Source organism: Girardinichthys multiradiatus, chromosome 10, assembly GCF_021462225.1.
Source record: "Girardinichthys multiradiatus isolate DD_20200921_A chromosome 10, DD_fGirMul_XY1, whole genome shotgun sequence".
NCBI lineage: Eukaryota > Metazoa > Chordata > Actinopteri > Cyprinodontiformes > Goodeidae > Girardinichthys > Girardinichthys multiradiatus.
In genome coordinates this window covers 10,015,334-10,040,661 of record NC_061803.1, presented here as the reverse complement: position 1 = coordinate 10,040,661, position 25,328 = coordinate 10,015,334, and the positions used below count along the sequence as shown (strand labels likewise).

At 37.5% G+C, this 25,328-nt stretch overlaps 1 protein-coding gene across 9 annotated transcripts in view; it reads right to left on the bottom strand.

Annotated features, from left to right (window-relative positions):
* The window catches only part of pald1a (phosphatase domain containing paladin 1a), a 76,671-nt gene that overhangs the window by 26,802 nt on the left and 24,541 nt on the right, over nucleotides 1–25,328 (bottom strand). For all 9 annotated transcript variants that reach the window (XM_047378132.1, XM_047378127.1, XM_047378131.1 and 6 more), the window contains exons 10-18: nucleotides 24,168–24,272; nucleotides 23,940–24,035; nucleotides 23,730–23,864; nucleotides 22,581–22,697; nucleotides 20,760–20,939; nucleotides 20,460–20,657; nucleotides 20,004–20,144; nucleotides 19,839–19,910; nucleotides 14,044–14,184 (exon numbers count right to left, since the gene is read on the bottom strand). In XM_047378132.1, the coding sequence (XP_047234088.1) occupies nucleotides 14,044–14,184; nucleotides 19,839–19,910; nucleotides 20,004–20,144; nucleotides 20,460–20,657; nucleotides 20,760–20,939; nucleotides 22,581–22,697; nucleotides 23,730–23,864; nucleotides 23,940–24,035; nucleotides 24,168–24,272 (1,185 nt within the window). The remainder of the gene's footprint in view (nucleotides 1–14,043; nucleotides 14,185–19,838; nucleotides 19,911–20,003; nucleotides 20,145–20,459; nucleotides 20,658–20,759; nucleotides 20,940–22,580; nucleotides 22,698–23,729; nucleotides 23,865–23,939; nucleotides 24,036–24,167; nucleotides 24,273–25,328) is intronic.

Genomic DNA, 25,328 nt, shown 5'->3' with positions numbered 1-25,328 from the left:
TTTTAAATGTCCACAGTAAACCATAATACCATTGTTCCAGAGTTAAAAGACACAGCAGAGGAAGAGGGAATATGAACAAGGTTCCCTTTCCATTCCCAAACTGCCATGGCCAGATACCAGATTCCTAAGCATGTGTTACAGAGTAGAGCAGAAACTTCACCCAGGCAGACAATGTATGTACTGTCTAATGCTGTTGATCTTTCCTAGAAGCAAAGAGGAAAAGAGATATTACACACTGAGGTATTTATTCCAGATTTCTCAAAGTTACCACTAAAAGGAAACAGTGAACATTGGTGAACCTGATTACCATGTGCACCCTGCACCCCTACAGGTTTTTAGGCCATGGGTTTTTCATGCATACACAAACACATGCACACACACAAACACACCTTAAGCCACAGAAAAAAGTTATTAGTTTGGAGAAATTACATAATTCACACCTCCAACAATCCCCTGAACTCTAAATCTCTGGGCTACCATCTGTCCGCCTACATGAAGAGAGAGCCACATGTGAGGGGGAGCGATCCCCTGAGCACTTTTAGAAATTCCTTTAGAAAAGTATGTCAGGAAAGATGTTCTACATTTGTGAAGTACTGAGACAGTCTTACACTGGCTGCTGTATGTATATAAACCTTCCATATTTGACAGTCGCAAACCAAACGGCTAGGGAGCGCCTTATTATCACTTTTGTGAGGTTTCAGGGTTAAAAATTAACAAATTTCTCCTGATGTGTTAAAATACACTACAGGACAGAAATGTCAGCATCCTCTCATCTTGCCTGGCCTTTCAGAACAAAAGAAGCAACCTCTGAGGTGTAAAAATGAACATCCTGAGATCTCCCCAGCTATCACTGAGAGAAAAGCCAGGCAAATCACATACAATTTTTCAGAGTTCAGGAATGCTTGCTGGCAAAGCAGACATATGAGCAATTACAATGTGCAAGTGGTGAAAGGTGGAGGAGTGTGTGCGGTGGGGGTTGGGAGGGTGGGGTGGGGTGGGAGTGGTGGGGGTGTGGGTGTGGGGGTTCTGTTGTGAGCAGTCAGTACAGAAGTTTATAGAATGACAAATAAATTCCAATAGCAGGTCTCAAGTTATTTCAATGATTTAACTAACTTTCTCCAAATACCAGTGAATGTTGGCACAAAACCTTCAGACCTCTGAATGAAAGCTGAAGAACTTTATCTTTCAGCATGACTATGAAGAAAAACACATCATAATTAACAAAATAATAATTTTACCAGAGTAAGATTAAAGTGTTGGATTGGCTCCTTCAAAGCCCAGATCTGAATCTGAAGAGAGGCCATGCACACGATATGCCGTTGCTATCCAATATGTTTAACCCTAACCTAAAAAGCAGGGGCATACATTCCAAGTCTTTTACATCCATGACATCCTTTTATGTCTATTTAAGGTGGGCCAGTTCCCAGCTTATTTACCACAGAAAAATCAATTGAATATTGGAATTTTTTTCAGCCAAGAAGCAGCCTAAACATAGACTCTGAAGTCAGGCTAGCCCCTTTGATCAATCCAAACCTTAATTTAATCACATTTAGACATCAATAGACATCTTGATGTGGACATTTATTTCACTTTTCCACCACAATTTCACATGCTGCTGCTGCACCAATATATCTTGGCCTGTCCCATCACATGCTCCATGAGCAACAAATAGTTTTGAGCAAGTGCCTGGAATCCCACATTCCCCCAGAATATCCCCTACATAACATCCAGAGGGTCGTTTCAAAATAAAATGCTTCAATTAAGAAACTTAGAAAGCTCTGATTTTCCAAAGTGAACTAGTACAGAATAAAGAAAACGCAGATAATTTATTTTTTCAGAGCTTTCTTTAAATACTACAGCAAGATGACAAGTTCAGTGCCGATTGATACAGGTCTCATTTGATTTCATTTTTATTTATTTCTTAAATGTAACTTTTTGTCTTCTCATTTCAAATTATTCTCTAGATATTTTCAACTTGAGGGTGCTGTGGTTCTTACCTTCTATGAGCTCAAGTGGGTGAATGCTGAAATAAGAGGTGCACATTATGGAGTTCTCTGTCTATTTGACATATGGTGTCAATTACCAGCTGATGGGGTTGTAGAGGTAAAAAGGCCAACCTATATTGGCCCTTCCCACACAGCTTTGCACAAACACCTATTCATCGGATTCAATGAGAACAGCTCCCACCCAAATCCTAAACCAAACTTAGGCTTGCTGAGGGTGTACAGGCAGCTTACACATGGCTTCACGAGTACATCTCAGTCATGTACACGTTTTTTTTTGTTTTTTTTTTCAGGTAACTTCAACGAGTGAATTCAAACCAAAAACTGTCAGTGGTTTATCAAAACTTTGCTCAGACCTGGCTGATTTTGGTTTTCCAATGCAAAGAACATCCATACAGGATTCATACTAAGTTGGGAAAAGTCTGGAACATGATTTAAGGGGTTTTCCAGGCCTGAATAAGTAAGAAAAAAAAAAATTATTTTCAGACTTAATCATCTATTCAGTTCTTTGTCATTTAAGGCTGTATGCATCCATCCATCCATCCATCCATCCATCCATCCATCCATCCATCCATCCAGTGTGATCTGTCAATTTATGTATTTATTTTTTTAAATGTCTCCTGTTGCGACATTTCAGGCATACCATGTGGTGCAGAAGGTGGGCCTACATGTAAAGTTTACATTTGTAAGTGTGGTGAGAATGGTGATTTGTCAGTCTATATTTCCTCCAGCGTTCCAAAAACATCCCTTAATAATAAGAACAGCTGAGTAAGGAATATCCAACTATATGCTGACACTTTGTTAAAGTGCTAATGTGTAGCCTTCTATCACTGATAAATAGCCGCCTCATGTAGATTGGAGGTTTGTCACACTAAAGAAAATAATTACTAATATTGCCCTTTTTTGTCATTTAATATGAGGTTTTAATGTTTTATCAAGAAAGTAGAGATAGTGTTGTCTGTTTGGTATTTATATCCTATTTGTGGCAACTATTCTCTGTGATGAAGATGGATAAGATGACACACCAAAGCCGTCTTACTGATGCAACCAAGCATGATAAGATGGGGCTAGATTTTGACCCTTTTGTAAATTTGTTTGAGACCCCTGCTCTTAAATATAAATATATGTTTCTTAAGAAACGCAATATGAAGTACAGATTAAAGAGTACCTCACAGACAAAGTACAATTTAAATATCTTGTAATTCAAAACAGAAATTTTGCCATTTACCCTACTTTAGTTCATTTACGTCTGGCAGTAGAAAATATGTTTCATTTTTTAATTCTTAATGCTGAGCAAACGTCAGTAAAAAAATACAATCCTCCTTTATTATCATACTATCATTTAGCCAGTATCCCAGCTGCATTACTCATTATTTTTTAATCCTGCAAACATTACGCTCTCTTTTGGGTAACTTATTAAAAGTTACAGTTTTTTAGCTCTCAGATGTTTAAAATGTACAAGATAAAGTTACATAACATATTTGTATATATTGTTTGAGAGTAGGTTTTAGCACATCCAATATGGTTATTTTTTTTAAAGAAAATTTTAACGTAGATGGAACCACTAAATTACACCACGAGGTTGGCTGAAAATTAAAGTTATACATCATCTGGCCTCAATTTGAAAAAAAACTGAGCTTTTTAGAACAAGATGGAGCCTAAAACTCATTTTAAAGGCCCAGAGAAGCCATGAAGCAGCCGGTTAAAGAAATAGGCAAAGATGCCTTTCTGCTAATGGTTTCTGCAGATTCCAAGCCTCTGTCTTTTTCCAGCCACACTGTGCTGATTAAATCATGACGTTAAAGCTGAGGTGGATTTTAGTTTGGAATCCAAACACTGTATATAAAGTGCTCTATACACACAGTCCATCTAGGCACAACCCCGAAGACTTCTTACGCAGGCTTCATTAAAATGTGCCAGAAAGTAGATCAAATGGTCTTGTAATATTTAACTCTAATACTGACAATAGGAGAGAAGCCAAACATTAAAATAACCAAATGCTTGGCAAATGAGGACAGAATAACCCAACAAAAGCTCACAAGACTTTGGTTTCAATAGAACAACGTTTTGAAAGCAGAAAACAAAAGTGAATACATGACATGTCTGCTGTCTGTCTGCTGAGCAGAGATTACAAATGCCACGGAAGGAGACAGAGCTAATCAACTTGGCCTACACACAGGCTGGAATATCTCCCCACATTAACCACACAAATTATGGTACATTTTGTACATGCACATGCTTGGCAATACAACCCTTGGAGACTCCAATTTCTAATCAATCATTCCATAAACTATCAAAAAACAAAAAATTTGGAGCATGCATACCCTACGCTGAGACAGAAAAAATGGCATGTAGAGGAAACTACAGCCTATAAGACAGCCAATATTTGAAATCTCAGTCTGAGTCTTGGTCAGTCTTGATGTCAAACCTGTTTTCTGTTTGTGAACTTCATGGACAAGTAGAACAATTTGGCCCAGAACGGTCATTTGTACAATGACATGGGTAAATGCTGGTTTTCTTTTAAGCATTTCTAAGTTTTTGTGTGGGTTCAACATTATCACACAAAGTTTTGCTGCCTGTTGGTAACTTAAGAGTAGCTGTTAGAATCAGTGTTGTGCACAAACATGGTTAATAGGTACTTTCTAGTGCAGTGTTAACTTTTTGAGAACTTTCAGCTTTGAGCTGTTGTTTTACATCACAATTTAGTTTATGTAGAAAACAGTTACATTTTCCCTAGAAGGTGAGAGCTTGGTGACTGCTGTGTGTGTATGTGTCAGCAGTTCAGATATACCTTATATGCATATATCTGTCTCAGAGGACTCGTTGTTGATTATATAGCTAGGCCTCTCCCCTCACCATGATATTATCTACATATACAGCATAAATATACAACACCACACTTCTGTTGTCATCATGCAGGAGACTGCTTCATGCAGAGCTCCTCAGAGAGGAAAGGTAAATGTGATAGAATACATTTAGTTGTGGCTTCATTTGTCTTCTGGTTTTTGCTGTGCCTTTAAATCTACAGCTTGTCTCACTGACTATACTATTGGTAAGCGTAGCTGAAACAGCAAAAATATTATCTAAATGATTTTGTCAGCTGTTGTCCTTGAACAATATCAGACTTTTAGCAAAGCAGAATAGAAGAGTAAAACAATTAAAACTGCTTCATTGAAAATTTGAGCAAATTAAAAATCCAGTTTATATAATCAAAAAGAAAAGGAGATAATTAAACCGATGTAAATACACAGGCCTGGTTGCAAATGCTGCATGATGACATGACTGATATGCTAATTGCTACAGAACATCAGGATCTACATGTTTTTAAATACTATTTTATAGACAAATGTCATGACTTAAAAGGAACTAGTTAATCTTGGGACTAAATTTAATTGTTAATATTTTGGTGGTATGAACAAAATTACTTCAGTTTTAATCAGCAGGCACTAAATGTGCACCCAAACAAATCGTCAGAAAGTGTAAACAAAAACAAGTACCACTGAATGTTGCCACATGTTTAACAAACTGTTGCTACTTTCTTTTCAAGGCTTTGGCCAAAACATGGCATCTACTTGCTTTTCCTCCCTTACTTTATGCACCTTTATGCAGCTTCATATTAGAGAAACGCTCTTCTTTACCATGCAGTCAAACTTAAAAGGACACAGAATACTGCCTTGCAAAAGTATTCAGAACCCTTGAGCTTTTCTTATTTTGTCACATTACAACCACAAACTTTCATCTATGTTATTGGGATTTATTTGATATACCAACACAAAGTAGCACATAATTGTGAAATGGAAGTATAGACAGTAAAACTGGGATGAGACAGATTGAACTCTTCCTCTGTCCAGAGAGGAAAACGATGCTGTGCAGACTCAGCTTATCAGCAATAAGAATTTTTTTCTCTGGTCATATTTGTTTTTATGCCTTTACATGAATAATGGGAAACAGTCCATGTTTGAAAAATGCATTAAGGAATAGTGGGTCTTAATACCACCACATAAAAAGGGGGCATCAACAAAATGACTTCCAATTATGAATTATAAATGCTAAAAGTGTAAAGAAAAATATCAATCTGGCAGTGTGAGTCTGACCGCTGTTTGCTAACTTTGTGACCTGGTGGCTATATAGAAGCAGTAAGGGCATCTCTATCACAATTGTTATCTGCCTCACAACTGTCCTAGCATGTGGAACAGGGCTTTTCGACTTTGGCATCGTGCATGTACAATTCCTACAGCAGCTTGTGCTGGTCACAAATTCTGCATATCCCTCATGGCTGGCATCAAGTCACATGACCAGTGTAATTTTGTTCTAAATGTATTCAATGCCAGCAGTTTAGCTGTTGCAAAAAAGGAGAACTCTTCCCAGTGAAACGATTTAAGACCTGACTGTATTTTGACATAACAGGACCTTGTGGGTGGGACTTAACACCCATGCATGGCTTCAGAAGCAATTCAATTCAATTCAAAATTCAATTCAATTCAAAAATACTTTAATCCCAAAGGGAAATTAAATGTTGTTATAGCTCATATTATGAAGGTTTCTTCAAAGAGCCGTTGTAGATGCTGATGGCTGTGGGCAGGAAGGATCTCCTGTAGTGGTCCGTCTTACAGCACATTTGAAGAAGCCTCTGACTGAAGATACTCTGTTGTTGTAGGACAGTCGGATGAAGAGGATGCTCAGGGTTCTCCATGATGTTCTTCATTTTATGAAGAATCTTTCTTTGTACAATGATCTCCAGAGGTTCCAGAGGAGTCCCCAGAACAGAACCAGCCTTCTTTATCAGCTTGTGGAGCTTTTTTAAGTCCCTGGTTCTGAGGCTGCTACCCCAGCAGATGATGGCAGAAGAGATCACACTTTCCACAACAGACTTATAGAAGATTTGCAGCATCTTGCTGCAAACACCAAAAGACCTAAGCCTCCTCAAGAAGTACAGTCTGCTCTGTCCCTTCTTGTAGATGGCTTCACAGTTGCATCTCCACTCCCGTCTGTTGTCCAGGTGAACACCGAGGTATTTATACTCCTCCACCACCTCCACCTCTTTTCCCATGATGGGGAATGGTCTATAGTCTTTTTTAGATGGGGTGGATTTGAACAACAGTTCTGAGAAATGGTAGTGTGGGATTATTTAAAAAAAAAAGAATAAAGTGAAGGCCTTGTGAAGAAAGTAAAATGGCCAAGGGTAACATGGATAGTAAGGGAGAAAAAAGTCAAAATAGCCATAGAGAGCCATTTAAGACTTAAAGTGCCTTGGGAAACTAAAATGGGGCACAGGCAACATATAAAAGGAGGTGCTCTGGTACAATAAGACTAAAACTAACTTTGTTGCCTACATACAAAACACTATATGTGGTGGGAAGCTAACACTGCACATCACCCTGAACACACCATCACTACATGGTAGTGACAGCAACATGCTGGAGGGATGCTTTTCTTTGGCAGTGAAAGGGAAGCTGGTCAGAGCAAATGAAAAGGTGAATGGAGCCAAAAACAGGGTGATCCTGAAGGGAAACCTGTTAGGGGCTGCAAAGGACTTCATGCAGGGGCAGAGTTTTACTTTCCAGCAGGACAACGGCTCTAAGCATGCAACCAGCACCACAATGGTTTAGCAAAGCATATTTGTAAGTTAGAATGGCAGAGTCAAAGGCCAGACCTAAAGCTTATAGACTCAAATGAACCTCTTCATCCAAGTGGAAGATTTTGAAAACCATAAACCATGTTTCATTTTCCTTTCACTTCACAATTAAGTACTACTTTCTACTGGTCTATCACATATAATCCTATTAAAATATATTGAGAGCTTTATAGTTGTGAAGAATACCAAAATATACTATCAAGTAAATAAACATGTACAGAATCTGTTTGAACAAGTTCAATCACAAAACCTCACTGACAAAATAACTCCTGATTCAAAATAATTATGCTGTGAAGATGTTTTTCCTTCACATAAAATCCCATTAAGAATACACTGCAGTATGTGGCTGTAACATCACAAAATTTGGAAATGAATCAAGGGATACGAATACTTTTGTAGGTCACTGAACACAGCTGGTGTATTAAGTAATGTCATAAATTACTTATGCTAAATATAAACCAAATTTTATGGAAAATCAGTGTAAAATGCTGTGCAGATAAAAGGTTAATAATTTAAAGTCTTACTATGATGAGAAAATCAATTCTGACTAAATATATTACAGTATTTAAAGTGGCATATCCATCATAGGTTAATACAAGAGAGCTCGTGGACAGCTACAGGGCAGTGTTATTTACTGGCACAAACAAATAGCAAAAGAGAACTTTCCGTTTGTCTAATATAAGTACATATATGTCCTGATTAATGTAAAAAGTTCTCCCTGGCTCCAATGAGCTAAAACTCAAAAAAAAAAAAAAAACCTGGAGAAACTAATCAAAAGAATAACGTTCTATTCTTAAAGCACAGTGGTGAATAACTGATATTCTGAACTTGTGCAGCCACCACAGGCACTGTAAGAGTTGAAGAGGATAGTTTCTACAAAGGGATGATCTTCAGACAATTCCTAACCACAACACAAGATGCATAAAGTTCTGCTTCTGAAGATGACTACAATGCCGCTAAAATGTCGTCAACTTTCAGACATGAAGTCACCTTTACTTGTTTAGCTGTTAATAAGTGGTAAATGCCCTGCACTTGTATAGCGCTTTATCAAGTCTGAGGACCCCAAAGTGCTACACTGCAATGAGTCACACCCATTCATACATACATTGTTTCTGATTCACTTTAAACAAATAACCTAAATTCCTCAATAAATGATTTACTGTGCAAAGAAAACAAAATGGCAACAAAAGAATAGTTATTTAAGCAACAAATGTATAGAATGATATAATGTCATTGAATTTTGTCCTCCTCTAACTATATGCCTCGTCTCTATTTTACATGCCTATTTCATTATGGGGGTTCTCTCACATTGCTCCCTGGGAGAATGATTGCCTAACTGACAACTGTAGCCTGTAATTTACCTAATTTTTACTGCACCTAAGGCTCATCGCACCTGCTATGTTCTTCGTAGGGACGTGTTGCAGAGTATATTTCACAGAGCACACCGTTTGACGTGTACATTTGTGTAAAATATGGTGTTTGGGTCCGCTGGACACAAAGGTAATAAAACTGTGAGAACCATAGGTGAAAGCTTGTAAACATGGCAAAAAAAAACATCTTGGTGTGCTATATTTCCGGTATCCGGTGCTGCTGTTTCAGTATGTGCGTGCATCTGTGTGTTCAGCCATTAAAATTTCAGGGTAAATGCTTAGTCCTCTAAAAGGGTAAAATCAATGAGTGTGAAGGAGATAGTGATGTTTTTTTATATTTATTTTATAGTAAGACTGCTTTACTTCACACTTGTTTTCATTTGAAATACTGTAATATATAACACAGTCATTGCTTTCTTCTGAATGGACTGGTTTGCACAAAAAGGACAAGATAATTCAAACATCTAGAGATCAACAACCACAAGTCACCAAGTTAGAGCAAAAATTGCCTTATGTACTTGTACTTGGTAAGCTGGTACCTGATAATTATGTGAGCACAAAAGAATTAGAATGTTGCTTTTACGAATTTGTCATTTAATTGATTTGAGCTAAAATCTTTTTACATCAACACCTTTGTGAAAAAATGTTACAAGACGCATCAAGGCAAGACACGGAATCAGGGTGCATTCCTGCAAAATCATAGTTCTAAAGCAGAAAGGTTCAACAATGACTAGGGTCCTAATATACACTTTCAGTGTATGTTATTCATTGTACTTGCTACCTAATTCTGAGAACTTGGAAGTCCTTGTTGCCCCTCTGTCTTTTTAGTCTAAATACCATCACTACCTTTACACAAGAAAACCTGCACGCAGCATTCTTCTGTATTTAAAAATATTCTTCCATTGCCCCGTCCAAACCATAAGCCCCTTTCTTTGGACACACACAGGAAGCAAGATTAGTAGGACTCTCGTTTTTCAATCTGTCTTTTTCACCACCTGTGTGGAAAAGCATCACATTTTGAACAAAAGGCAACATAAAAAAAAATCAAGATTGCAGCAGTTGCTCTCGCCCAGCAGCAAAGTATTAATATTATTCGGGTTTCTGAAATTGGCCAACTCCGAAATGCAGCTCAGTTTTGCTTTCAGTAGCTTCTTGAAGGATTGGGCGGAAGCCAGCTATCTTCAGTGATCACATTCTAGGGTCACAGAGTGTATGCTGCTCGGAAATAAATCAGTCAAATCTATGGAGACCACAGCTTATTGGAATGAAAGGTAACACTAGGCACACTGAGCAAAATTAGTTGCAGAAATATAACTGTTGAAATGCGCTATTGGGATAAGAAAGGCATTAGGTGAAGGCTGATCATAACACAAAAAGAAGGGAGAGGACTAAAGGAGTCAAACAAATAGGAAAGAGAAATGGGTGTTGGTGAAGAAATTATTCTAGTCATTGATAATTTGACATTTCCTGCCAAACCTATAAAAATTATAAGAATATGTCAAACAAGCACAGAAAAGCCTGACAACAAAAGGTACAAGGCCACTGCAGCTGTTAGATGTGAAAGAAACGGTGATTTGTGTCGTTATTGCATTTACTTAGTGGTTAGAGTTTGCATCTGAATTGTGGCCTCATGTCTGGTTGGCAGCAGGGATTTAAAGGCTCTTAGAGAAGAGAAGCAAAAGTCAAACTGGGAAAAGAAGGTTGCTTTAGAGGGGGAGGGTTCAAGGTGGGGGTAAAACTTTTTCCCCTCATTTTTTCCCCCATTTTTTAGTCTGCTGTTGCCTGCCAGTTCTAGCAACGTCTGGCACTGTTTATCGCCTGGGCTGGTGGTGCAAACAGAAGGAAGAAAACTGCAACATTGACTTTGTTCCTACCTGAAATCCACTACAGTAGATCTAAATCATTATACAAATTTATTCTTATTGATAACATAAATCATATAGCAAAAGATTTAGTTAAAAAGGTCTAGCAAATCATCTTGACAGAAACCTGCAAGCCAGACTAGCACTGCGAAGATACAGTGAACTGTGGTAATTGACGCCGGGGACAGGCTTTTCTTTTCAATCTAAGTTGTTTAAGAGAAGACATTCAGCAATGCAGAGTCCCAGTCCATAACTTGAAACCAATGCCATGCATATGCTTGAATTTGTAGTAGCTTTAAAGGAAAGTAAAGTAAGAAACTACATTTAATCTGTATGAACTTGGGCACTGATGGCGTTCCAGATGCAGCGGTATATGTTTTCCTCAACAGCGACAAATATTTTTTGCAGGACAGCCTTAAAAATGCATACCAACATGAGTTAAAAATAAAGATCTATCGAACTCAGCACATTCCATCCTATAATAAACTCACGTCACAATGTTTATGAGCTGAGCAGTTTGCTAAAAAACATGTTCCCTCACTGTTCTGAGTCTTTAATAATTTACCTTGTAACATATTTCAATGTGGCTTCAGTGAATCAACTGTGGACAAAACATACAGAAGAAAAAATGTTCTCATGCTTCATAAACTTAGTGCTTTGCTTGGAACACCATAACGTTTATTGACTGGTGTTTCAGCTGCTCTCAGATCAAAACTGCCGTTTGGGCACATTCCACAGACCGAGAGGAAGGATCATCAACCAATACAGTCCCTTTTTTCCTGTCAATATCACTGTAAAGGCTGAAAACATGTAGAATGCTAGGGAAAACTTAAGATTTGCTAGTTTCACAAAATACAGCCCATAATACAGTTTTGTATGCTGTGCGCATGGAAATTGAAATCAAGTTTTAAAAACTGGCTGTGCAAAATGCAAGAGCATGGCTCATTGAGGGTCCAGAAGGCATATAATTACAAACAGATTTTTAACCAGATAGTTAAAATAAAAAAAATCTCCACTAAGGCATAAAAAAGCAAAAATTCCAACCTATGCTGAAGCAACCATGCCAGGTCAGTAGATGACTATCATGTCATAATTACCAACATCATAAAACATGAACAACACCTAAGAACAGCTAGTGTGTTACACTGAAATCAGTAATAATAATCTCTCAGTTTTTAAAGTTCCAGCTCTAAAAAAAAAAATTAACAGGGTCAAGACATATTTTGTTAGCTGTGGAATACGGGTAGAAAGTGTGCAACTGTTGTGGTTTCCAACTTAACTTATTAAACAAACCAATAATGGTAATTCACAAACTGCCCTTCAGCATAATTGTCTCCCCAGGTTTTCTACACACAGATAAAGTAAAAGAGTTTAGGGATATCCTCCTTGGCAACATGTTGAGTCATGTCTGTGGTTCCTTCAAGCTCCGCAAGAGCTAGAAAGGGCAACACTTTCAGCAAATAAAGAAGAAGCTACACAAAGAACAGGAAGGTTGCTCTGTTTTTAATTTTTTGAGCTTTTACGTTTTGTCTGTAACAAATTGGGGTAATTGGGGAAATCTGGCGGCTTTTTGGTAATCTCAGAGTTTTAAAAAATTGTGTACATTCCCTGGGAACTCACACAGAGACTGTCGTTTTAGCAATGCTAGCCCTGCTTCCCAAGATTATCACTAATCTTCTAAACTTCTTTATCACTTCGTTAATACTTGGAAGAATTGGTAAAACCCTCTCTTGCACGGACTGCTCTCTCGCAGATATCATCCATGATTCTATTCATAATTTATAAGAAAATTTTCTGTATGCCATACTTTTTTTCTTGTTTTTTTCTGAAGTACTACTAAAGGCAACTAAAGTACCTCTAGTGGTAGATATACCACAGTTTAAACATTGGCTTTAAGTCATGGGGTGTTTATTATACAACCAAATCAGCAAGAAACTCAAAATGCATAAAGTTATAAAATTGCATAGTTTTCATTTAGAGAATTTTTGATGTCATTAAAAACCTTAAACTAATTATTTAATGAAATTACTTAATTATTTCCTACGAAATGAATGCCTGTTCTTTTAAATCTCTACCAACATTACATAATATATTAATAAACATGTGTAAGTTATAAAAAAATTATGAGACAAAGTATCTCACTAATTGCAAAGTGAGTTTACAGGGGGCTCTTTTTTCCTGGACCTTGGCATCTAAAAGTGACAGGCAGGGAAAACGACAGAGTTCATGGGACAATGAGGCCCATTGATACGATGGAGACAGGACCGGGCGCCTCCCGTGTGCTGAGGGCAGCTGACGGTGCACAGAGGCACCATGATTAGTCTGCATTACAAATGGCTAAAACAGAGCTGTGGACGCAAAGGTACAAAAACATTTTCTGAGAGAAAACGAAACCTCAACTCTTTTTACTCTTGCTGTACTTTTATAATAATAATATAAGATTAAAGGTCCTGGAAAAACCTTCCAGGAACATTTTCATGGTCAGAATCTTTACATTCTTCTCTATGTTGGCTGTTCCTGTGTTTATTTGTTGTACTGAAACACATTCAGGGTTTCTGGCAAATGAAGCAGCTGATACCAATATGATGTCGTTTGTAACTATGTTTAAACTATGATCAGCTTGAAAATAAAAATACTTCCAACAGGTCGACCTCCTAAACCCTCCTCTTTTCCAGCATTTTCCCCCTCCAACTGTTTTTTCATTATGAATCTAAGGTATCTCCATTAAGTTTCAGAGATGAAGTGTGTTGAGCCACCATTATTTCCATAGAAAGCAGTGGACCCACATACATTTGTAGCCCTGAAGCCATCTACAGGTCCTTGTGTGCAACTGCACAAAAATTATCTCAACTGTTGCTTGCCACCAATAGCAAAAAAGGCTATACAATAAAATGCAGTGCATGTCTTTTTCCTTCTTTTTTGCATGATCCGACCTTCTGAGACAAGAAATGATCAAAATTGATAACCTGTACACAACTCTCTGTAATATCTGAAATATTTTTGCAAACACTGGATTTTCAGTTTGATTTTAGTTCTATAGTTGATCCTCAGTGAAATAAATCCTCAGCTTAGACAGTTTTGAAACCTACATCTAACTAACAAGCCCATTTTTATTCTAAAATGGCTGTTCAGAGTCCTGGAGACTGGTTAAATAACACATGTTTGGGGTGTACCTGTCTGTAAGTGCAGATGATGATCTCCCTCAGATGATAGTGCATGGGGGTCATGGTCTCGCTGACAGAATCCAGCGCCAGGTCTACCTCTTTCTTCCTCCTGTGGCCATCGGGGATAAGGCGAACCAGACGCATTACAACCTGCAGAAACAACGCACACACTTTTTATGCAGCACTGCTGAAGCCTAAAGTTGTTCTAAAAGTTGTGATAAGACTGCAAAACTGTAACAAGCATTATGCAATACCTTTTAAAGGTTTTCATCTTCATAAACTTTATTCGTGAACTTTTTCAGATTTTTTCCCACCTCAACCACAAAACGTTATTGAATTTTATTGGGATTTTATGTGAAAGGCCTACAAAAGTGCATAACTGTGAAGTGAAACGAAATGATAGGTGGTTTTTAAAATTCTTTACATAAAAAACACATATGAAAACAGCCCCGTATATTCTGACACCCTAAATAATATCCAGTGCAACTAATTGTTTTCAGAGGTCTCCTAATTAGTAAATAGAGTTTATCTGTGTTTAATTTAATCTCAGTATAAATCCAGCTGTTCTAAGAAAGCCTCACAGGTTTGTTAGAGAACAAACAATGTAATGAAGAACAAAGGAACACACCAGACAGTTCAGGGATTAGGTTGCGGAGCAGTTTAAAGCAGGTTTAGAAATTTGACACCTGCAAACAACCCATATGCTTGACCATTGCAAATTAGTTTATTTCTCTTGGTAGGTAACAATTTGAGCAGCAAGTGTAGGCTGATTTTCAGCTTGATTGCTGCAAGAGAAATCTGCTGTATTTTAAGCAGATAACTGAAAGGCTAAACGTATATGATAATTGGGACTATTTTGTCCTTTTGACCTCTCAGTCTCTTTCTTTCAGGAAACATTCTGAATCTGAAAATGTAGGCTTTTTGAAATCACAGTTAAAGCATAAACGTTTTCTAGAAAACGCACAGTGACTGCTGTTTTGTCACTATTAGCCATGCTAATATATGCTAATATAAGATTCTAAACTTTGCAATGATTTTGTCTTTGATTAAAATATTAGTAGCAATATTTCTCCAGGTTGGTTTAGTGGGGATCTGTACAATGCATCTTGCTATGACAGATCAATAGGTTCTACATCTACATATTCATTCCACAAGATTTATTCTCATGTTTTCTAGGTTAAATTTGTAGAATTAAGGTTTATAGCATTTTTTAGTAGATACATAATGCAAAGCAAAATTTATACAGAAGAATACAAACACACTAATTAATTATAATTTTATCTTAATGAATATTTGCTTTGATTCTAATTATTTCAATAAAATTTGATAATAATTGATTTCCATCAATCCACTTGACCAAAACGTGTAGAATAATGTCCTTCTGTAAGCTTCTCTTTTCACTGCAAAGGAACTCTGGATCATATATCTAGTGCCAATATACCTGCTCAACTTTATTTGGAAGACCCGTTATCTTAATTGCTCCCTCTGGAAAGACAGACAGACCTAGAAAGTCATTTAGTCTTTCAAACCTCTTCTAATGTATGTTTTCATCCATATGATGCTGCATAAATGCTTGCAAAACAAGAGGCATTTCTCTTGGCTTAGATTTGAAACTTAGGTCGGTTGTAAAGAACCCCGCCTGTCTGTGCTGACCCAATTAGTGCACTGTTGCAAATGTGTGTCAGCGTGTTCATTTATAGTGTTGACCCTGCAGAAACTGGGAACGTTTCCAGCAACACGTGCACGTGACGTTAAAGCACAAAAACAGTGTTGCAGAAACCGGTCAATCATCTAATCATCTAAATGACCTTTTTTGATTCTGAGAAGTCAGGAACAGGAGAGAGGAAGGGCTCGCAGCAGAACCCTCTTTTCTTATTCAGTCTCTTAAAATTTGTCCCACTTTGTTTACCTTATAATTAATGTTTTCTTTGGCTGCTAAACCTGCTGCTACAAGTTGTTAACTTGGATTAGTAGTGAATCAGCAAATTTACCCAAATGAGAAATTATTTGGGAGAATTCAGTTTAGTATCGGTGGACACTTCAGAATCTATAAATGCATAAAGGTTTATTCAATCATTTTGGGTAAGCAAGCTAAACAAATGCATGATTTTATTTCTTGCTTTAGGAAAAATATGTTATTAAAAGATGTCATTTTCAGCCACTTAACACAAACACAAGATTATTAGAGAAATCAAACCAAAATAAGTGTTATGGATAGTGCCTTGCCGTAGTTTTCATACCCCATGAACTTTTTAACATTTTAACTTTTCTGTGATAGAGCAGCACAAAGTAGTGCAGATTTGTGGTGTGGAATGACAAGGCTAGATCAATTTAAAAGATTTTTATTACAAATAGAAATTTGAAAAGTGTGCACAAAGTTGTATTCAGCTCCACCTTTTTTACATCTACAGAATAAAAGTTTTGTCCATTCTTCTTTGCAAAATAACTCAAGCTTAATCAGGTTGGATGAAAAGCATCTGTGGACATAACGTTTTAAGTATTGCTACATATTCTCAATTAGCTGTAAGTCTGGGATTTTACTGGGTCATTGTAACACATCAATGTGCTTTGATCTAAACAATTTTATTGCAGGACTAATGGGACGTTCAGGGCTGTTGTCCGGCGCAAAGAAGGCGAGAAAGTCCCGCTCCTTCAATGCTAAATTTACAAAGATGTAAGATGAATAAAACTTTGCTTTAATTTATTATGGCTTCATATTCTAAAACTAAGTAACTTATTCACAATCAAAACAGGAAATGCTTCCACTCAGAAGACAACACCCTACACGAGGCAAAGAGATATGACATTTTTGGTACAGTTGGGAGTTGGGAGCATAGCCCCTCCTTCTCCAAATTTCCTGATGACCAATAATAACTTATGCATGCAAGCCACACATTATGGATAAGCGCTGAAGCAGTCAGGCTCCTCCAGACAACACCCAGAACCAAGATATGTTGCCATGGACGACCCCAGTCTCATCACTGAAGTTTTTTGCATGTGTAAAATCTAATAGAGAACACACTGAGTTCTTTATAAACCATAAAAGACCACTCTAACACCCTAGAAAGGACATTGTGATGTGAAAATGCTCTGGATCAGGTGATACAGAAATGCCTTATTCTTCACGTTTTGCAACAAGTTGATAGTAATAAATATATCAAGTGCCAGCATTTTTAGATGTCAAAATATTCATACAATGAGGCTATTGTAAGATTTATCAGATATCAATCAATAGAAATGCCATTTGAAAACTAGGGCTGCACAATATTACAAAATCTGTCCGATGACCCTATTATTATTATTATAAACTATTATTTTCATCTGTGCTGATGACAGTCTGTGACCTTTAGCATTTTAGACACAGTAACCTATCAGGTAAGGGCATCCACTGCAGTTAGACTCTATCAAACAAGCTAAAGATCTTAATTCGTATACAAAGCTTGAACTCAAGGTACTTCAAATATTTTAGCAAACAGCTATCGCATTCCAAACAGTCCCTTGTGATAATAACATTACAATTACAATATATTTTTTTAAATAATGTGCAGCTTTATTAACAAAAATGTTTAAAAATAAAAAAATAAAGCGGCTCCACTTCCTTTTGTCAGTGGAAACAAACAGTAACCACATCCACATATCCTCATTTTCAGTTAATGCACTTACACTACAAAACTCAGAGTCCAGCTTATCTGATTTAACAAAACCAATATTGAAACCCTTTAGGTTTAGATTTCTTACAGTTCCAGGAAAAACCTTATGGCTTTAAAATGTCAACATATTCCACCATGTCTACAAATTCATCACTAAAAGCATCTTTTTTAGAGTGGAGCTGATTGAGAAGCCAACAGCAGCAGTAAATACCACAAAGTTCTCTGCAAATAGCAAAAACCCCATGACAGAAATTCAGAAGGCATAGGCTAGGTAAAATGAGAGAGATTATTTAAGATTGCTTCTTAAATAATCTACACTCAATACTATGTCAGACTTTGCAGTCATCACAACATTTTTTGCAGTTAATTCAGAGGGGATTACGACATCCCTTTCTTGAGAGGTTTCCGTGGTGACCGTTCTGTGCCTCTGAGAAAATCCAATGGACACACTGCTGTGATTGCCATGTGGCATTGTGTGGCTGCAGAGTGTGGCCGCCTGTGCTAAGGAAACAGCCAGCAGGTTCCAACCACTCATTGTCACAGCTCTGAACCGAGAAAAGAAAAGAAAAAAACAAGCCAGTGCCTCTAATTTACAGACCAGAGGAGAAAAGCTCTTGCTTATAATAAGACTGCATCACTGGTTTTCAATCTCAAGCACTGACTGTAGTTAACATTATACCTAAGGGTTGCTGTAAGCCCTGTGGAAAAACTGCACAAAATGTTGTTTTTTTTATTTGAGTTGTGCCTTAAGTAGTGTTTTTAGCTCAGGGTGTGCTTGGTAAAATGTCAACAAAACACAAACAAAATGGCACACCAACTATAATAATTGACCACCTAGTAAAGCAAAAATAAAACACAAGGATAACTGAGCAGGCTACAGAGAAATCAAGAAGCAGGATTAACAGAAAACCTGTAAAAGTTGGGTTCAATGATTATTTAGGAATTAAAAATGAGTTTGCTTAACCCTGTTTAAATTTTGACTCAGTTACAAGGAGAACCATCAATAAAAATCAGAAATAGCTGATAATATCACATTTTATTTTAGGAGAAAAATAAATCAGTGAGCGTGTCTCAGTATTCAAACGAACATACTGGCACTACTGGTAAAGATGTGTAAAAGTCCTTAAAGTAAATTTATCTTTTCTTGTAGTAGCATAATATCACCTGAAAATAATGGAACCTTTTCATCTTTAACTGGACTACATTTATTCAGGGAGAAAATAAAAATCCTATGTCAAGAACTAATTCTTTTGGCAAAATCAAAATGGCACAATTGTTGGTACCCGAGCTGTAAATACTTCTGCACAACTGTTTTTTTGGCTAATACACTTTGTCTTATATTAATACATTTCAAAAAGCTGGAGCATACAGAGAAAAGGATTGTTCAACATTCCTGTCTAGTTCATCCAGAGTCCTTGTTCCTCTTTTATACTCTTCTCTTCAGCAGTTTTTTATCTCAAGGGTTTTATTTAGGCTTTAGATCTATGGACTGAGATTTAAGTTTAATTTGTACCTGATGAACATTGATTTGGCCATTTGTCCTCATATATTAAATAGTTCATAAAGCCATTCACTCTAACAGAGTTCTTATAGCATTTGGAAAAGAAACAGCCCCACAGCATCACAGATCCTTCACCATACTTAACAAAGGGCATGACATGTTCCTCTGCATGTTCATCCTTTGTATCACAGCAAATCTGTAGTGCTTGTTGCCAAACAACTCTTAGTCTCATCTCACCAAAGGACACGGGTCCAGATAAAATTCTCAGTAGAGTATAGCAAACTCCACATGTTTAAGTTTATGATGGTAGGACAGAAAAGGATGTTTCCTTGCATGACTCCAACACAACCAGTTGGTAAAGCCTCCAATGGTTGTTATGGAAACTTTGTGACCCCCAGGATGCTACAATTTGATGCAAACCTCCAACTATGAGCTTCAGAGATTTTTTTTTCATTTACCTGACCTTACTAGAGCCACAAAATATATTGAATTGTAATAGTCATCGCAATATGAATGCAAGCTGTACTGCTTTGGCCTATTGTGAAAAGAACATAAAGATGCAGTTCTAAACATTTGATTTTACGTACAACTTGTCTTAAGTGAGCTTATTAGTTTTCTGTAGCAATAAATGCATTTGCATTGAGCACACATACCTCAAATTCTCCCTTTGTGTACTTGGCATCGGGAACGCTGACGATCTCATCATCGGTACAGTCCGGGAAACCCTGCAGAACCCAGGTCAGGTTTAAGTTAAAGATGTCCTAAATACTGTCAGCCCTAATGCACACATGGACAACTTTATTAATTCTGCAGCTTACTTTAAAGTGCCAGAGAGTGAGAACAGCAACAACCATGGCAGTCGTGGTCCTGCCTCTGCCATTAGAGCAATTAAAGACAAAAGCTGAGTGGGAGTCCTCAGCTAATGCACTCTTCATGGCCTCCAGGAGCTTATCAAAATCCTGGAAAACAATAAGACACACATTAAAATGTATAAACCTACAACAAGATATCTTAGCTTCACCTTGAGAAATGACAGGATGCAATTTGCTTAATATGGTGAGGTAGTGATCAAAGTTTAGTTACATTCCTAACCACTAGAGGGAGACTTAGACTTATTCTTTGTCCTGACCTGCCTTGATTTCCAGTCTACTTATTGCCATACTTTGCACCCCCTTCTTTTTCTCTTTCCATTAATGAGAATGGAGAGAAAAAAAATCTATAAAAATGAAGTGAAAAAAATATGAGAGTGATGATTAGTGATGATGGATGCTTACTTCTTCCCTTGGTGAGCTGCAGTCTGGCAGAGGGATTCGGTTATACACAAGGCCTTGGTGGGAGCTTTTGTGCTGGTTGAAGATCTCCTGAACAGTCTGGCAGCTCTTAAACATCTTCATCTGTTTCTCCCTTTCCAAGGTCACCTCCAGCCACTTCTGAGCTCGTAGAATCTCCTCCTTCAGTGAGGTCTCTAATTTCTGAAAGACATGTGGGAACACAGAACCATTTTAATCTGGAAAACTTAAGCGAAATGTACTTACATAAAAATATTATTTTAAATTTTTTTTCCCCATTTCTACCTGTAGCAGCTGTGGGTCACACGTAGGGACCGGGATGGGCTGGTCCAGGCACGAGGGTTCCCTGGGAGTGAAGATCTGTCCGTTTACTTCGAATGACAACTCCTCCTGCAGGTTGATCCACAAAACGTGGCTGTGCTTCCTCTTCTCATCCGTCAGGTGGGCGAGAACTGCTCCAATGGCCTGCAGAGAGCACGGTCAGGATTAAGGCAAAGAGCTGGAAGTCCAGCTTGAGCTTCCTGTGGTGGGCGTATGAATCTTCATAAAATAATCATGAGTCTTTCCTGCGAATCTGTCGGCACTGTTAGATATTCCAAAGTACAGTAATGCATATTAATAATCTCTGTAGTTTAATTTGGAAAAAATGAAAGGAACCTAAAAGGTTAAGTGTTGAGGAATTAAACTAAAGATAAAAAAAATTTCAAATCATCTGTGGTTTTTATTCTTAATGAATATCCTACATTTAGAGTGCCAGTTTGAAGGTAGACATACACTCACCGATTTGGGGCTTTTGATTATGCATTTGAAACATTTATCCAACAAACAACTTCATTGCACTTTAACTAAATGCTTTTTGTAGCAATCAAAAGGCATTGGGCATAATCTGGATATCTCATCACTCTTGTTATCAGACGTGGGACAGCTCATTCAAGCTGGTTGGGATCCTGGCATGCAGTTGGCTTTTAAGCATAGTGTAAAAACATTTTAACAGGTTTGAGGTCTGCTGTTCCAGAAGCTTAATGTCAACTTGCTTTATCAATTCTAAACCCAGTTTTGATGTGAATGTGGGCTTACCATCTTGTCAGAACACAAAATTGTTTCAGTTGAAAAAACCTGGAGGTCTTCCTTCTTCTTCATTGTTCCATCCACTTTGCATGATGCCAGAGAGTTGTTACAATGTTCTTAGGTTTAAAAGGCTCACTTTCACTCCTCCAAACATTGTTCTTGCCACTGTGGCTGCAGAAAATGTTTGACTTGTCCATGTTTGTAGCCACAAATGTTAGTCGACCTTGAATGTGTCTACTTTAGAGCAGAAGGTTCTTTTTTGAGGGCACCCTCCTAGTTCATGGAGATGTAAAACTTGCTTTGCTGTGGACATGGCACCAGTTTATTATCAAAGCTTAAGTCTTGATGGTTCCTGGGCTGGTTCTATACATCCTGACCAATTTTGCTTAACTATAAGTAATAAAATGGGTCAGATAAGTAAACCGTTGAAACAGCTTTGTGTTCCAAATGGAGAATGATGCCAAACGCACATTAAAACTGATTTTGGAATAAATAATCAAGGTTAACAATAACCTTAAAACAGGCTCTGTAGCATGGACCAAACCAATTCATTTAAAGGAGCTCTACAATTTAAGGTAAGACAAGTGGTCCAGCATGTGGTTTCTCTGCCACTCGCTAAAGAACATTTATTCAAACATTAAACGGTTGTATGTTTATGTTTTAGTTCAAGTGTATAATTTTGAACCTGTTCTAGTCTGCATTAAATTCAAACTTGACCACCAAAATCCTTTTTTATTAAATTAATAGAATTTGTATGCTGTACAATTATTCACTGTGCAAAATTAAAAAGATCAAATGCATCAGAATTAATACGCATCTCATGCTAATGATGAGTGTATATAAAGTGGTCTGCATTGTATACAGTAAGTCAGTTAAAAATTTATTATCTTCCGCGCATCTTCTCAAAATGCAAGCAGCATTACGCAGAAACCGTTAACAGAAAATTTCAGTCATCTCACGATGGTTCAGTATGTGTCACACAGACATAATTAAACCACTGCTTACAATCTGATGACAGAATCAGCGACTGCACTTCACCTCTGATGTCGGCTGAGCCACTCCATAAACAGGCATCTTGGGCACTCGTCTGAAGTTGGCCGCCTTCATCTCTTTGACTGTGCTGAGCACGTCGGGGGCCAAGTACTCATCAGCAACCTGCTCAGACACAAGTAGTCACGCATGAATCACAGCGCTGACAAACACAGAGTGCGTGTGAACATACAGATGAGAGCTCAGGAGGCGGCGTAGGTGGCGGGGGGGCCCGCCAGTACCTGGTCTGAATTGAAATTGATCTCACTCTAAATGAGATTATTTAGAAATAGACAGTGTTTGTAAAAGAACATTCAGATATGTACAGAGGTTTAATATATTCATCATAAGGACAGATGTCGCAGCAGTATTGTTTTTTATTCATTTCAGTTATTTTATGTAATATTTTTTCATGCCAACATCCCACATTTTCCAGAATCCAATTTCCATGGTGCTTAGACCTTTATGTCAATAGTAAAATGCAAAAACCAGAGACAGTAAGGAATAAAAAAAAGGACATGGGAAGGATGGACACAAGGAAAGGAAAGGAATGAGACAAAGGAAGGAGGACAGCAGGAAAGAAAAAAAAAGACCAAAAGGATCAAGGCCAAGTGGAAGGAAGGCAGGAAGTAAAATTAGAAAAGATCAGAAAGAATCAACATTTTTCTTCCATACTTAACCAGACCTGGAATCCCTTAAATCAATTTTTTGTTCCACAGGACATACGAACCCAGGATTGTTCAAAAAACCATTTGACAAAAAATCTTTAATTTACTCTGTTGTTCTCATATAAAACTGGGTAAACCTTCCCAATGTTGGTAAAATATGTAAATATATGCACTCATTAAAAGGTTAATCGTGTTACAAAGGTTCCATATTAATGTTAGTGATGCGTGTGCAACAGACAAAATAAAAACAGCTTGCTTGATACTAAAGATAAAAACGATCCAAACCAGTGGGATATGCACAAAGAGCCCCTATTTCAGATTTTAAATAAACAAGCATATTTAATCTTAGGATTTAATTTGCACTTTATTGCAATGGAAGGCTATTATTTAAAACTTGTAGATTTTATACACCACATCCCAAGAACTATAACAATGCAAGAAAACTTAAATAAAGTGCAACGCATGTTTTTTAGGCTGTTTGATTCCTCACCAGGATGCGGGCTCCTTTGGTGACCAGCTCGGCAGGAGCAGACAGCTCAGACACGTCTATGCAGGCCAGCAACCTGTACAACCAGGCATGGCAGCACATCCACTGACTGAAGTTGGACACAAAGGCAAGAGGATACTGGAAAAAACAAGAATTACAGCTGACCTATCCCACAACGGCAAAAGATATTTATGAACAATAAACAAACGTTACCTGTTCATGAAGGTAGGCATTAAATACGATCAAATAGAAGTAGCACTCCAAGCTCTGCTTTGTTCTGTTGAGAAAGTATTCTTTGGTACTGCTTCCCTAAAAGATAAAAAAAAAAAGAGTTGTATTATCTCCTCTATGTATACATATATGTATATATAATAAATCATCATCAGTGAGAATAAATTTGGCATCAATAACTGCTGGAAGCAAAAGAAGGTCATGACTTACCTGAATCTGATAATCTTCTCCAATCCCTTCCAATTTACTTGCATTCTCATATATTGCTTCTTTAATGTTGTGCATCTCTGAGCATAAGGCAATAGCATAGTCAACCTGAAAAAGATCAAAATAACTGGTTTGAGCCTCTTTTAAACAATTTGAAATAAAGATATCACCAAAGCATGCTTCTCAAAGGTATAAAAACAAAATTCCATGTTGGAACTTTTATTTCTGATCAAAACGTCCTTAAATGTCCTACAAGGCCAACAAGTTGACCAAAGTTGACTGTGTGAACAACCTAATCAGATTTGATCTCTCAGGCCACAGGAGACTGAGGCACTTGTGGTTAACAATAATCCAATTACGGAGCAGACGTTTCTTCTGGTTTCTGGGTTATAATTGATCTGGTTAAAACGCAGCATCCAAAGCAAACCTTTATGTTAATATCCAGAGCCACAGTGAAGAAAATCAGATTCGAATATAGCAACAAACGCTGGATCTCATCGGTCCAGGTAGTTGTCTTTAATGTTGTGCATTGAACATTTAATCCTAATCTGCAGACTTGGCTGCTCCCCAAAACTGATGTCGCTACTGTAACCAGGGTTTCAACACATTTCTCATGTCAAACGTTTATACATTTTCATAAGTTAACTATCAGTGAGTGAGTGAGTGAGAAATCCAATCCCAGCTACTTGCTGTGGAACCAGTCAGACAGACATGCTAAACCCACGTCTGTACAGCCTCTTAGATGCGCCTCTACACCCTCATCTCCTTACAAATGCAAGGAGGAAACATCAGGCAAATGAAACTCACTGCTATCACTACTACTAACCAGACATCAGCTACTAATGTCACCCAGAGTTTATGCCCAATAGGCAGTTCTCACAAACCAATCTCTGCAAGTAAAAAGGGTTCAAATGTTTAGCTGTCTGACTAAGAAAACACAATTTCAGGGGATCTTTAAAGAATACAAAACGTATCCTGCTTTGTGTTTTGATACCCTTTCTGCTTCAAAACAAGGTTTTTCCATTGATATTTTATTTTGTTATTACTTATTATTACCTAAATGTTTGGTCAACATGCAAAACACTATTTGGGTTGAAAACACTGCACATCACATGGTGGTGGCAGCATCATGCACTGGGGAAGTTAGTCAGAATTGAGAGGTCG